Raw genomic sequence first — 15,564 nt, forward strand, 5'->3', positions numbered from 1 at the left:
GCGGCCGGCGCTCCTTTGGCAAGAGAGCCCGTGGTGTCCAAGGACGTCAACGTTAGTGCCGCAGGGGCACCTATGTGGGGCACAGACCCGGACGCCGAGACGCAGACAGGCAGCAACGCGCAGAGAGTGTGCGGTTCCAGTAAGGTACCGGTATGTACCGACGGGAAGGCGTGTAGCCAGGCGCCGGATTCCATAGCACCTGCTGCTAATAGTCTGGCGCGTGCTGAACCTGTATTGCGGCTTAAGAGAGAGTCGTAAATGATTTTACATTGAATGTCGTACCCGGGCAGACAATTGACCAGGCGTTTTTAGACTCCGTTAAGCCAGCAATCTAGTAGTTTGAAGGACAGGCCCTTAGGATTTTATCTACAAGAGTTGCTGAGCTATGGACGGAGGATAAAAACGCCGGGGTAGAGATACTTGAAATTTTGCGGATCCCTAACCCACCGTGACGAATGGGAAGGGACACCTGGGTTCAGGACTCTTCGCTAAACTGCAAGTTCAAAATAGATTCCAAATTGCTTTTGATCAAGTCGTCAATTGGTGTTGATAAATTTTGAAATTCTAAAAAAGGGTAGCTGGAAAAGGTTTAAAAGATTTTTTGAGTTTCAGTTCTAATTATGGGGAACCCCCAAAATTTATTCGTTTTTTTCTATTTTTGTGTGAAAATCTTAATGCGGCTCATAGAATACATCTACTTATCAAGTTTGAACAGTATAGCTCTTATAGTTTCGAAAAAAGTGGCTGTGACATAAACGGACAGACAGACGGACATGACGAATCTATAAGGGTTCCGTTTTTTGCCATTTGGCTACGGAACCCTAAAAAGTAGATATAATTTTTTTTTCCTCTACCCGTAAAGTAGGAATGAAATTTACATTAAGGCGTGGGACGTACATTGTTAGAGATGTCGTTAAAAACAAATAGAGTTCTCCAAGAAACATTTTTTGATGAAGAGAATATTCGCGTAGAAAATCGTTCCGAAAGAATAAAAATGATACTCCCCCCATTTAACTTTTGAACTATGAATGCTTAATAAATATTTTCCATAATAACTACAGCGAACATGACCGGTCAAGCTGTTATTGAGTTATCGCGAAAATTCTTCTCTTAGTAATAAGACGTACAAAGTGCTGCGAAGGCCTTTTGCTTATAATGTATGATACTCACTAATAGCCCCCGTTCAAGTCAGCCTATTGTGACAATTGTAAGACTTTAAAAAAATATCCCGTAGCCGTTCAAAAGTAGGTTTATTGAAACGAAAACCACAGTTATCAGCAGTTGATGTCACTAAAAATACCTACAAATATTTTCAAAGGTACTTTTATCTTTTCGGTTACAGTCTAAATACTCCTTAATCAATATTATGGCAGGTAACATAATTCAGTCGAATATACAGTGTGTATTTTTGGTATAGCCGCAAACTTAAACTAGACGTTGGTTTTAGTGCTATAAAACGATTCTGAAAGATATTTTTAATTTAGTCGTAACTACCAGGGCATAATTAATTTTTGATATTTTTTCGAGCGGCAATGTATTTTGTATGTAAATCAATCATAGTTACTTGTGACAGTTAACATCGCGTCATTAAATGCGACATTTTGAGTTAAAACAAAGTAGGTAGTGATACTAATTGCTTGCCGAATTATTTTATATGGAAAAATAAAAGTGGTCTGTTTTTTATAAAATCTATGAAAGTTCATTAAAGTCTAAACTAACTACCCTTTGGTTATGCGGTCGTATCAAAAATACACGCTTTATAAATAAACTAATTTTGGTGTAGGTATTGCATGTGGTAAGGAAACTAGGGTATCATATGTGTTCGACGTTTGGCGCTCAAAGGGCCAATATGCCAATTACAGTATAAAATATTGTGGGTCAGGATATACAGGACATTGCATTAACCCGGTATTATGTCGCAATAATACCCGTCTCATGTTCCGGCTGATATATTGGCTTGGTTTAAATTGGGTAATTTGTTCGTAGTATGTCGTAACTCTGGTACTTAGGTCTAATTTTTATTTATTTGGCTTATAATACGAAGCTTAATAAACTAAAAAAAAACAATTAAAGTTTGTATGTTAGATTTATGAAAACAAACCCAAGTAGGTACTTACCTAAGTATCTTCTTTTATTTTAAATACATTTGTGTTTTATTTATTGTATTTACTTAAATAAGAACTTTTGAAAATATTGAAATTTAAATATTAGTGAATAGTATAAAATATAGAGGGGTCTCCTCCGACAGACCGTCATTGGTAACTAAAAATACCAGACAGCACCCTGTTTTACAGCAACGTACCTATTAGAACGTACTTAATTTACCCTAATAATTTGGTTTGTCCTACCTAGTATTTGAACGGGTCCCGGGTCCCAGAAATAGGGCGGTCGAGAAGTTTCACTTGTGAAATTGTACAATTCTTCTATTACTCGTACTCGTAGAAGGCACCCTGTACCAAGTCTACATACTTATACTAGAATATTAATTGAATACCTACTGTAATATGTATCTACCTGTTAGCTAAGAGTTATTTTGCTGTCGTATTCGATCGTAACTTTACTATGCGGTGTTTAGCCTTCAATTAGACAAAAAGCTGATGTTTTCGGTCGTTTAGGTTAGAATACATTTACTTAGTGAGCATAAAGTATTTAATAAGGCAAGCATATTACATAGGTTATCTATATTATTTATGTACATAATATAAGCATTGTGGCTTAATTAAATTACAATATCTCAATTTAAATATACAAACGATTATGTCTAAGATAATATGAACTACATTTTTTTTAAATGTGTGCTAAGAACGTATATTTAGACATTTTAGACAAAAATTGCACATCAAGTCCTACCTCAATGATAAATCCTTACTTAATCCAAATTAGCTGTGTTGTTTGACGCCTCATCATTACAGATGTAGTGCATAATTGTTTTTCGTCGTATTTTCTCGGAAACATACGTATTTGTCATGCTACTTCAGTCAACGTCAGTACTTTTTGTACCGAGACTGACTGAAATAGCAAGACACGTTTGTACGTTTCCATGAAAATACGGTGGAAAATAATTATGCACTACATCTGTACTCTACCAAAGCAGAGACGCTTTCCAGATACATTTTCCGCGCCCGGTTCCTCCCATCTCCCATGATGCCGGTTGTCAATGTCACTGTGCGAGTTTGACAGCAATACGAGTATAATTAGGTAAGTATGCGCCGCGCGCAATAAAAATAACAACAGGTGGGTCAATGTATGAAAATCTATATGGAAAGCGTCTCTTCTTTATCTATGAATTAAGATATTGTTATTTCTTATTTCATATTATCAAATATAAGATATTTAAACGAAATAAATGTCATAGGTATACAAAGGAAAAGATTATCAAGACCAGGTCAGCTATCACATGATACGATTGGAGGGTCGAACCATACTGGCCAGGGGGCGCCACAAGCCTTCGGAAATCGTTATATACTTGGAAATTTCGACCCATGCTACCGAGCCCAGCGGTTCAAGCATCTGTCGCGTAAACAGAGGACGCTGGCTAGTCCGATTCCGTTCCAGCCATGGGATTTGAAGGCCTTAGTCATTGTTTTCCTTTTTATATAATATTTATTACGTTTATAATTTAAATAGTCACTACTATTTAACTACTACTTTTTAAAAAAAACTACTGTCTACTTGTAAAAAAAACACAAATTAAAACATTTTCATAGAAAGTAATTTAATTTGTTCTTAGAGTAAGATATTTAACTTACATAGATATTTATGTATATTACACTAATGCATAAATATTGATACGCCAACAATTGCAACATTTCTACCTACGGCATAGGAATGTGAAGCCACGATCTAAACAATGTTTCACACAAATGAGACGGTGCAAAGTTAGACGCAGAGAATTCCAAAGCGCGCAAAAAGTTTGAGCTTCTCTCTGTTGTTAGATTGTGAATAAAATTCATCATTTATACTGAACTCGGTTCAGGATTTAGGATTTTGCTGCTGGTTTTTTGCTTAGAAAGCTTATTGAAGAATCTGTCTACTTAATCACTAGCCATTTGGCCCGTCATCCTAGACAGACACCTATTTAAAAAGCGGTAATATGCGAGCAGGAAATCTATAACTTATTAGTTATTACTCGATTGCGAATAAAATTTGTCATACTCTACTTGGGACTGTGGGACTCCACTGCTAGTGTACGGACGTTGATCATTATCATTCTGCTCTCTATTATTCGCAATCCGCACGATTTCAGTGTCTTGAGGCAGTACGACAGTAGTTCTTCTTCCCTGCCGTTCTAGCCAGATGTTTATGCAGAAGCGAATGGTGAAATACCAAATCAGTTCTACGAAGCTTATAATGCTGGCACCGACGAACAGACCCGTTGTCCCGCCGACGGATACTGGCAGAAAGCAATGGTTACGATTAGGCACAGGCAAAAAAAAACAAGAGAGAGAAAAGTTTAGATACTCCCGCATATTTAGATAAGTTCTAGTCGCCTTTTATTTTAGTTCTTGTGTCTAAAATAAGACGACAGGAACTTCGCAAATTAAAGAAGAAAATATAAAGTAAAACCACAAAGTTCCCTAAAACAATTGTATATCGTAGGCAGATAAGTAAAAACTAATAATAATGTGTAACAAAACCTGAAAAACACACTTGGAAGCAACGAAAACAGGTTTGAATGGAAATCCATACAAAGAGATTAAGAGACCCAGCTAGATAATTTATTACTTAATGACCCTCTCTGTTTATACTAACAGTGCGACAAAACAAGGTTACGACATTGAATTATTCGTGGGTAAACATATAATATGAATGTGAAAATAATATCTATGGTAATCTTTCTCATGAATGCTAGGCTAAGTGGAATTGGTCTAATCTTACCGACGAGGTCAAGGCGGCTTCTTACGACATTTCGTTTGTACCTTTCAGTGGGCAAGTAAGCTAGGACCATTTCTACTGATGCTTTTTTCTTATCTTTCTTCGATTGATTCCTGAAAAAAGTTATACTTAACTACTATTTTTTTTAAATAATCTAGATGAACGCATCTCGGTTATTTTTATGGGATACGAATGATTATTTACGGTATTTTCAAATAGTCATAGTACAGAGAGCAAGCTAATCAAGTATTAATGTTGAAAACCGAAGTAACATGACATAACCTTTGATCCCACATCTCCTTTTCGAATTAACTGACAGAGATATTGTTAGTATTGCGATTGTTTCTCTCAACAACTGTCTGAGGAATAAATGAAAATAAAATGTATATATGAAAAAATATCCCCCGAAAATATTAATTTTAATATTTTAAAACGGTAGGCGGAGTTTTCGCACTAATTCGATTGAAGTATGAATAAATAAATTTCTAGAAATTTTAGGAATTAGCTAAATTAAACTGTTACGAAACCCTAGTTCTCAATTTATTTTTAGATTATACTTTCACGTTGCATCGGGCAATTCTATTAGCCGATGCTAATATTTACCTATAGATGCCTAGGTAAATTGTAAAATAAAGTTATTATAATTGCATTACTTTACTTAAGGGTCATTTTGCGAACGCGATTTTTAATGTGCCCAAAATTAAAATCGGAAGGTAGCATCAGATGATACGTACCATTTTTTTTCGTAAAGTGTCATACTTCCACACCGAGGTCAATATGAATTCACTGAATAATTTGATTTTAGGGTACACTTAAAAATACTTAAGGGTAGTTCTATCATTTCGTGCAAAACACATGTTCGTTGAAAAAAATACATAAAATCACTAGTAAATTAAATCTCCGTATTTTTTATATTTTTCCTTAGATACAAATGTAGACTTGGCATATATTATATATAATATTATTGCAACATAAATTATATAAATAAAATATAAACATGCCAAAAACTCATTACCATGATCGGTCAAAACTTTAAATTTGTAGTTTGAGAGCGAAAAACTAAAATATTACATGTACCGCGTCTAGTTTATTCTTTGGTTTTTCGTTAAATACTTATTAAGGAATAAAACTGTGAAGGTTCAAACTATATCATAATTGTTATTTCCTTTATATATAGCAAAATATTTTTGTAAAGACAAAAACATTCATTACCATGAGTCATATTAGCAAGAACAAAATCGGCCGGCAGGCATACGAAGTATTACACCCCGCACTGTCCCCCCTGCCCGCATTCCCCGCCTCAGTCAGCCAGTGAACAGTGAACGGAACGGACGCGTGCAAAACACTTTAAAAATAATTTTCGTGGCGGAATTTCGGATTTGGTACGTTTTTTTTTCATTACCATTTATGCTGTTTTGATATAAAATGCTTAAATATTTGATTTTACTATGGGTACTTAGTGAATCGATATTCAATTCGAAGACTTACTGGATCAATACATCTACGATTATATTTGTGTTTAAAGAGTAAATCTTCAAAAAGTAAAGAATGTTCATTACCATTCGTATCATTACCGTTATTTACAATTCGTTATCAGAAGAATGGTAATGAACATAAAATAATGGTAATGAATTTCAGTGTTAAATTAATAAACTATATGGGGTGGTCATCAAGCCAAATTGTGTGAATTCATTAGGTAGGCCATACTGAATAAGTTTGAATATGGGGACTACTCTGAATTCCCAAAAAATGGCTAATTCAATGGTTAGTTCTACCATTTCGTGCAAATCAGCAAATTTTTAAAGATTTTTTTCATTTTAGATTTTTTAAGGTTCCAATGGGAAGACATATGAAAAAGAAACACTGCTATATAATATATTTTCAATTATTGGCAAAACTGACCGAAATATGCGGAATTTATTTTTTTCAAAAAGAACGGTAATGAAATAAGGAATATGGTAATGATAATAGATATTATGGGAATGATATCCCTCGTTGGTAATGGATAATAATGTGTATCGTAAGAAACAGGTAAATGTCGGTTAATATCCGTATGATTCATCATTATCATCATCATCATCATTTCAGCCATAAGACGTCCACTGCTGAATATAGGCCTCCCCCTTGGACCTCCACTTGTACCGGTTGGAAGCGACCTGCATCCAGCGTCTTCCGGCGACCTTAATGAGGTCATCTGTCCATCTTGTGGGTGGACGTCCTACGCTGCGCTTGCCGTTATCCGTATGATTATACTTTTGTATTAGTACTAGGTATTAAAATTTCTAACTTCCGTAAATTTTATATTTTCGATTAAGTCCTAAGGCTGATTACCGGATCTCGTAATAGTTTCTTTATTAAACATTTATTATAAAGTAATTAAAATTATCTCATAATATATGGTTATTTTACTTACCCTTTCATTACCAACGAGGCATTTTCATTCCCATAATATCTATTATCATTACCATATTACTTAATTCATTACCGTTCCTTTTGGAAAAACTAAATTCCGCATATTTCGGTCAGTTTTGCGAATAATTGAAAATACATTATATAGTAGTGTTTCTTTTTCATATTTCTTCCCATTGGAACATAAAAAAAACAAAAACAAAAAAATCTCCAAAATTTCGCTGATTTGCACGAAATGGTAGAACTACCCTTAAAGAGTCTAATTACTACTCCGGTGCCCTGTCCGGAATCTGTTTTTGAATATAACGAAAATTCCTACTAAAAATTAGAATCACTTATTGAAATTTAAATGCTTAAATTAGATGATATTTTGAGAAAGTAAATTTTTTGTCGAAAAATTTCTAAGCCAATTACTATAAAACGTGAAGCTTTGACTCGTACTGCACTTTTCTTGTTCTGTCATATGTCTTTTAACAGATAATATAGGTAGGATCTTGACGAGCAACTGAAATTTCTAGAAATTTACAACAGAACTATAAAAACGGGTAGGACGACATTTTTTATCTAATTTTCACTGCCACAATAATGTATATATATTTCAAATATCTAAGACTAGCCCGTTTCTATCTTAATATTCAGAATAAAATAGATAGAAACAGAATTTCTGTAATATGCGAATTGGATTTTAGACGATTTTATTTATTACGAATTCCCGTGCCTCGTTTTCTAGGCATGGGAATTTGAAATCATCATTTATTTTATTAATTATACGCTATTACTATGGATGTTATATGTCTTTCAGCGTTATTTAGGTATTATGGCACAATTACAACTGGGCCAATTATACAAATTTTAATAAATACATAGTAAATATCACTTTCTTAGCGAGCGAATTAATCGCTGCAAATCCACGAATGCTAACAAATTCTATCGTTAAAACTTACGATTCTAATACTCAGATTCATTAAAATACAAAACAATATAAGTTATGCATACCTAAATATTAGTACGTAATAGACCACTTTTAAACAAACCTACATAAATCCAAATACGATGTTCCATTATATAAAATAATAACCAAACAAAAAAATAACCTTTTTCTTAATGAGTGAATCAGAAAGATCCTTAACTTCATTAGTCAATTTTGTTAATGACCAGTTTTATATAAATACATAGTAAATATCACTTTCTTAGCGAGCGAATTAATCGCTGCAAATCCACGAATGCTAACAAATTCTATCGTTAAAACTTACGATTCTAATACTCAGATTCATTAAAATACAAAACAATATAAGTTATGCATACCTAAATATTAGTACGTAATAGACCACTTTTAAACAAACCTACATAAATCCAAATACGATGTTCCATTATATAAAATAATAACCAAACAAAAAAATAACCTTTTTCTTAATGAGTGAATCAGAAAGATCCTTAACTTCATTAGTCAATTTTGTTAATGACCAGTTTTATTTGTATGATCCTTTAAAAACATGCAACGGATCTCAAATGTGAATAGGTCCTTAATCCTTTTAGTTTATTATTTTACTTTTGATTAATAATTAAACATAGTTTAAATAGGAATAGTTCTTAGAAAACCAATTCCCAAGGCCGAGAAAATGCCCGTGCTCGGATCAAATTTTCAAACTGAAATAACTTTCAAAATTTCATGAATATGTGTACTCTGAAAGTAATATTGGCTTTATTTTATGTTTCTATGGAGTATCTCATCACGTTTTATTAAATCAATATTTCAAAATTCCATGGAAATAAGATAAAAATGCTCGTTTGGTGAAATTTACCCTTAAAATAAAGCTAATTTCTATCAAAATATGACGTTTACACTCACTCACTTTGTTCTGTTTAAGTCGGTGCGATCAAGTGCTTAGGCGGGCTCTAGCACAGTATGGATTTTATGAGTTAATACTTACGACATATCATCGTCTTTGATGATGGTGATCTCCGTCTCGTCACAAGATGGGAGGCAGTCACAGGTGAGCCCCGGGCGGTTGGCCCAGTGCGGTTTGAGCGTGGTCAAATAGTTGGAGTGCTTGTGAATGCACGCAAGACCCGATATGTTGCAGCGATCTGATTCAGCTAGAATTTACAACCATGATTAACATCGTCACCAAGCCATGACAGTGCTCTGCTTATGTATTATAACTTAGATCTGAACTTTACCATCGATAGGATTAGGTTCTCTTCTCTTGAAGTCTGGAGCGTTAATATCCAAAAATTAAACATGTAAATATTTTTTACACCAAAGATAACGATAAGGCGTCGGACAGACATTGCCGTCACTTTTATCTCAGCGAATTCCTTTTCTCTTTGGAGCCCTGGGTTATTAATTATTTCGAATGTCATTTGATTTATTCTACTTATTGGTATTTTTACCTCCTACAAAGTGTACCTAAGTGAAAGTGAAAAAACTTACGCGTGCCGAGCATAAAATGATCGTTGCATTTACAAAGCTCCATCTGCTTTCGTTTCCGGCACAGCACGGTGCAGGCACTGTAGGAATAGTGTGGGTACAGGCCGTCCTCGTTCTCATCGTGGAATCTACAAGCTCGCTGCTCTGAGGTCGTCTCTACTATCAGTGGGTCATTCTCGATATCCCGCACCGCGATTTGGCGACTGAAATGTTATATTGCATGCATAATTTCGGCGGATGTGCGGGACTCTATTATGAGGAGGGTAAAGTATATTGGTATTAATTAAGGTACTTGATTTCCTATGAAAATACCTCATTTAAAACATAGCTAATTTTACGGATTTCAAAGAATCTTCCGAATTAATTAAACAATAAGTAAACATTACCTATATTTATGTCCAAGTTGAATTCTCAAAGTTGATGACTGTGACGTAGTAATACTTGGGACCTCATCATTCCCCAATGTGTACATCTAACAAAAATATAACCATAATTATTTAACTCATAACAAGTATTTGATATATTACATATAGGTTATAAGAACTCGCAGTAAGTCTTACCGTTGAGTGCAATAACACCTCGAACTTAATGCTTGACCGTTTGTTTTCCATATTGCTTACCATCGGATAAGGTTTTGGCTTCCTAAAACAACATTATCAGAAATGAACCGTCCTTTTTATTTTTCCAAAAGGGGCCTCTGGGACTCCAATATTATAGGCCAACTCCGCTTTAAATGGAGGCCCACGCTCTTATAGGTAACATCAGCAAAGACAATATAAAGAAGCTTTAGATGTTTATTGCCGGCTGTTCATACACGTCGAGAAACCCCGAGACAGGCCGAGAACCAGTGCCGGATTAACCATTAAGCAAAATAAGCACTTGCTTAGGGCACCACGTCTAGGGGGGCACCAAAATCGTAGGGAAAAAACGCACAGGCTGCATCAGCATCGCAGTCGTAGGTACTTATGTACACGAAACTTTTTGATACGTGTGTTCCAATCTAATAACGAAGGGTCGTAAGAGAGTAAGGACACGTAAGCACATCTCCAACCTTACGCGGAGGCCCTCAAAGCTCATGGCCAAAAAATCTTACCGTCGGGCTTGTGGCCAACCGATTTTCTCAACGTAGATTACCGATTTTGTAGCGAACTTTGCTCTCTTGGACGCCAAATGTGTCGGCCAGGCCGAGTTTCTGCAGAGCCGTGATCCTGCGACCTAATTGTCCAAGTGTTACAAAGGGCCCAGCGAAGGCCGACAACCAAAAGTATTTTATCAAGTTGCGCTTTCGAGTTAAGCCAAAGGTCGAGCAGTAGGAGAATCGTGATTACATAGGTTCGATTTCAAGCCACTCTTTTGCAGTTCGGCATTAAGTCTTATGCGACGCTAGGCCTCTACTTTTTGCAAACTGCCTCACTTTCACTTGGCCATGGATCCAAATCCAAGTCCTCTCTCGCAGCAGGGCCTTGTGCCTTGCTCACACTTCGCCATTGGTTGTATTGTATGATAACGCGCCGCGATCGGACGCTCCGGACATCCACCCATTCACACCTCGCCATTGGGCAAATTCAAGCCTGGCTTTCTTCCAGCTCGACCTTTGGCCTATCCGTAAGCGCCGATCGAACGCTCCGCGCGTTCAGCCTTATGGAAAGCTCAGCCTTTGCTTTTAAAAACACTGATTTAAACTTTCACGATTTAGGCCAATCAATTTAGATCGAAAAATAGCGTATTGAAGAATTAATTCCCAGCAAACTGGAAATTGTTTTAATATTTTCATTTGGTCTTATTGCGTGTAATCCCAGTTTGCTCCATCCCAAGAGGTGTGCATACCTTTTGGGATCCCTAGGAGATATTTTTTCCTTTGGATTGCCAAACCATCTTGGTGGATCAGACACTGGTAAGGCGTTTTCGGATTATTACATGATTTTACCAAAAATAAAAAATGTCGATCTTTTTTTTTACAATTTACTACGGATACATATTAAGATATATTTAATCAATCAATAAATTTTATTGCAAGAACATTACATTTCGGAACCTCAGATATCAATTTTAATCATAATTAGAACAATTTTTCCAAAAATCGAAAAAGAGGGTACATTTATGCACACCTCCTGGAATGGAACAAACTCGGATTACACGCATTTTTAGGACCAAATTCGAAAAAATCTAATTTTCATTAGCCTAATTGTGACACATTATTATTTAAGAAAACGGGACTTAATCGCGTTTAATTAAGTTCTAAAATTACCTCCAACGTCAAGATAATGATGTCGACTTTACCCAGTCTTCTCCGAGACCATGGGGACAACGCCGTCCTTGAAACGTCAGGTCAGGTTAATAATTTGCTATTTACGACAGTTGTGGCCATTGGTTCTTATTCTGACAAGAACCAATGGCCAATGGCTAAGCCCCTACTGAAGGCCTTTGCCCTCACACGAATGAGCTTCGCAAGAAAGCTCTAGAGGTTGCAAAACCCTGTGCGGAGTACGGCCTGTCTTACGTCTTCGCTTACACTTGGATATTAGTTGACTTGGCCTCCGGCCTTATGCGAAGCACTTACCTACTGTTGGAACATTACTGCGTTTTAATTCTATTCTCAGCAGTAATGCGGCAATAAACGTCACTCAATTGACTGAGAAAATTCAATGTAATCTTGATGAGGGGGCACCATGGTCTAGAAATGCTTAGGGCATCAAAATATCTTAATCCGGCACTGCCGAGAACGAGTGTGTACATACTGCTCCCGAGATGCCTCGCTGTTGCTGTTACTCGTGTCGTATCGCCCTTCTCCGATTGGATCGGAGCGGTGCCGAGACTGTCGGCGAGAGGGTCACGACGAGTGTGTACAGCCGTGTAACGTTAACATACTCAGTTTGAATGGAATTGATGATAAAGCAGGTTCCCACGTCCGTTTCTATGGGCTGGAAGTATTCGCAACAATCAAAAGGCACGTCGTTGTAAGAACAATTTACTATGAGTTCTGGGCATGTACTGCGTATTAAACTGGCGTAGTAGCTGTAATATAACACAATAAAAATAGAATGAAAAAAAAAAATTAAGACTTTTCACAATTATCGTATTACATTTTCGTTGACTACATTTTCCTCAAAAAAGTTTTAACATTCTTGGGAAAATATTCTGCAAGTCCTCACCAGGCCCTTTATCTTTTGTTTTATTTCATAAAACATTTAATATCGCAACATTATATTATGTATAATATACCTGTAATTAGACAAGAGACAACCAGGGTCAGGCTTTTTGATAGCACAGACTTCGGTGAGACTGTACGAAATTCCACGAAAGTAGGTGATGTCCTTTAAGGCCTCTTCCAAATCCAAAAGGTGGTCCGGAGGCCAAATGCTGAAACCAAACATAGAAGTGTCTCCACAGGAACTCCATAGTGCTTTGAAGGAGAGTATTTGCTCTTTATTCTCACATTTAGAAAACAGTGTGAAAATATTTTCACATATTGTTTTTAATATGACGGAGAGTAAATTCATAATAGTTATTTGTTGTACAATGGGAGGGGGTTAAGCTGCTGTTTAAGTCCTCGTACTAATATTGATACCCGAGCAAGCGAAAAATTCCAAAATTGAAACATGCGCGCTGCGAGTTGTTTGAAAAGTGAAATTTTAAGCATGGTGAGGGTTTTAAAGTACGAGGGTTAAACAAACTTTGCTACCGAGTGAAATAAGTTTTTTTACCATATCAACGCGAGGAAAATCCTACATTACATCCGAATAAACGCCAAATATTTATTATCAAAAATCAATTACTTTAAGAGCCAATTCTACCAGTCAACACGAGAAAACAACTCCAAATTTTCAACAAATTAGTTTGCAACAAAATAGTAGCCTAAGTAAGGTACGAGATTGAAAAGCTATACAATACTTTTTTTATGAGTCATCTAAAATAATACTTTTTTACTATATAAAAAAGGTAATAAAAAATTGAAAATTAAGCAAAACCAAAATAATTTAATTTCCTTTTTTTCCTTCAAAAAACCAACCCACTGAAAAAAAAACAAAATATTTTTCATATACCCCACCTCTATCCTTGTTCAGTCTCTATACCGCCGTAAAGCAATTTACTGCCAAAAAGTAATTAATACCTAATATTAAGAATATTAATAACCATCCTGGTGATTACTTAGTTTTTGAAGGTGGTGCCAAACTCACTAAAACGAGAACGCGAGATTATCGCGGTCTAACATACATACCAAACATACGGGTCAAACTGAGAAGCTTCTTTTTTTTAAGGCGGTTAAAAATCTGAATAGCTGTAGTACAAAAGACATAAACGCGCGAAGTCGGAGCCCCCGTTTAGTTTTTTCTATGGGAGCGCGGCGGCACATGATTGGTAATTTTTTTTAATAGTTGAATACAGCGTATCGAAAATAATATTATAGTTGAATTGGGAGCCCATACATGAAAAGTACGCAATTATAGTTTGGTATACAAAATCTTAATTCAACCATTACAGTCGACGAGTAGAAAAATATATTTACTGTTATTACTTATTTTAATCACATAACGTTACCACATATAGGCAATCATTTTTAAACCTGACTTACGCATCACAGACGCTGAAAAGTTTATCATCATTAGAGGCCTCACATACGGCCACCGAGGGCAGTTCCGTGTTCCACTTGGTGTACGTGGTCTCCAGTCCGAAGCTGATGGGACTGTCCCGAAACGCATCCCATGCCGCTATGATCAGGATAGCGGAACCGTACCACGAGAGAATCACTAGAGCCAACCAGAACCATCTAGAATTATAATATTATGTATTGTGACTCTGTTGAAAACTCGTATGATGGTATTTGATCAGTTGGGTCACAACTCCTGAATAGATTTCTAGGTCTTTAGAGATTAGTACAAAAAGTTATCTCGATAAAATAAATGGACTGCCCGAGTGAATACGTAACGCAATATACACCGTGGGAACGAGTAATGCGACAGATTTTAAAGGTGTATTCTTGACCGCATTTAGAGACTAAATGTTATTTAAAGTTTTGTTTTAGAGATAGTGACAATTGTAGTGAAAATCTGTTTGTGTAATAACGCCTTTTTGCATGATGCTGCTACTATGTGACTTGGTTTATACATACTTATTGACAGACATTAAAGTTTTAAAGGAAACCCTCAAGAATACGTGGTTAAAATCTGTCGGGTTATTCGTTCCCACGATGAATAATCTAATAGGTAGACTTTGGGGCTGATATAGACGGACTGCAACCCGACTGCAGTATGTATGGGAACTGCAAGCCGACTGCACGCCAACTGCAACGTCGGTGTGCAGTTTCCATACAAGTTATGGGTGGGTTGCAGTCCGTCTGTTCCGATAATGTTCAGGGTGTATGGCCTTCCTTCCTCCCTTTGTTTTATTACCCCATCCGCCCCATCCTGACTTACAATAACATGAGAACAAGTTAGAGCTCACTTAAGTACAAAGACCACAAAGTCTTTTAGTGTTTTGGTTTTGTCTACGTTTCCTATAGAGACTATAGGTATAAGGTACTCTACAATGGCCATTACCTCTCAAACCAATGTTTCGTATCGTCAGCAATAAAGTGTACTCCAGCAAATGTACAGTTTTCGCAATAATCTTTTACAAGTGCCTTGCACGTTGTGGGCTGCGTCGTCATTTTAACTTTGGAGTCTATTCAGCCATTTCGAAAGACATTTGACGCTCATATCACTAATAAAGTTCAACGAGGAATGAAAATTTTAAATAAAAATGCATTGTTTGGTATTTCGTTATTAAATATTTAATTCCATAATTGCTATTTCGAATCACATAATTCGTGTCTGTGATGTTGCACAATGACTATTATGCACCAGCATACC

At 36.1% G+C, this 15,564-nt stretch overlaps 1 protein-coding gene across 1 annotated transcript; it reads right to left on the reverse strand.

The window, feature by feature from the left end:
• Nucleotides 1-601: 601 nt before the first annotated feature.
• On the reverse strand, nt 602-15,435 carry LOC133524206 (sodium channel protein Nach). The gene is made up of 10 exons (XM_061860091.1): nt 15,253-15,435; nt 14,289-14,483; nt 12,938-13,075; nt 12,584-12,730; nt 10,276-10,357; nt 10,102-10,187; nt 9,719-9,918; nt 9,216-9,381; nt 4,879-4,988; nt 602-4,393 (listed from the first exon to the last, which is right to left on the reverse strand). Exons 1-10 carry the CDS (start codon nt 15,360-15,362, stop codon nt 4,119-4,121), a joined length of 1,509 nt encoding a protein of 502 aa, XP_061716075.1. The 5' UTR covers nt 15,363-15,435; the 3' UTR covers nt 602-4,118.
• Nucleotides 15,436-15,564: the final 129 nt, after the last annotated feature.

This window comes from Cydia pomonella, chromosome 13 (assembly GCF_033807575.1).
Source record: "Cydia pomonella isolate Wapato2018A chromosome 13, ilCydPomo1, whole genome shotgun sequence".
Taxonomy (NCBI): Eukaryota; Metazoa; Arthropoda; class Insecta; order Lepidoptera; family Tortricidae; genus Cydia; species Cydia pomonella.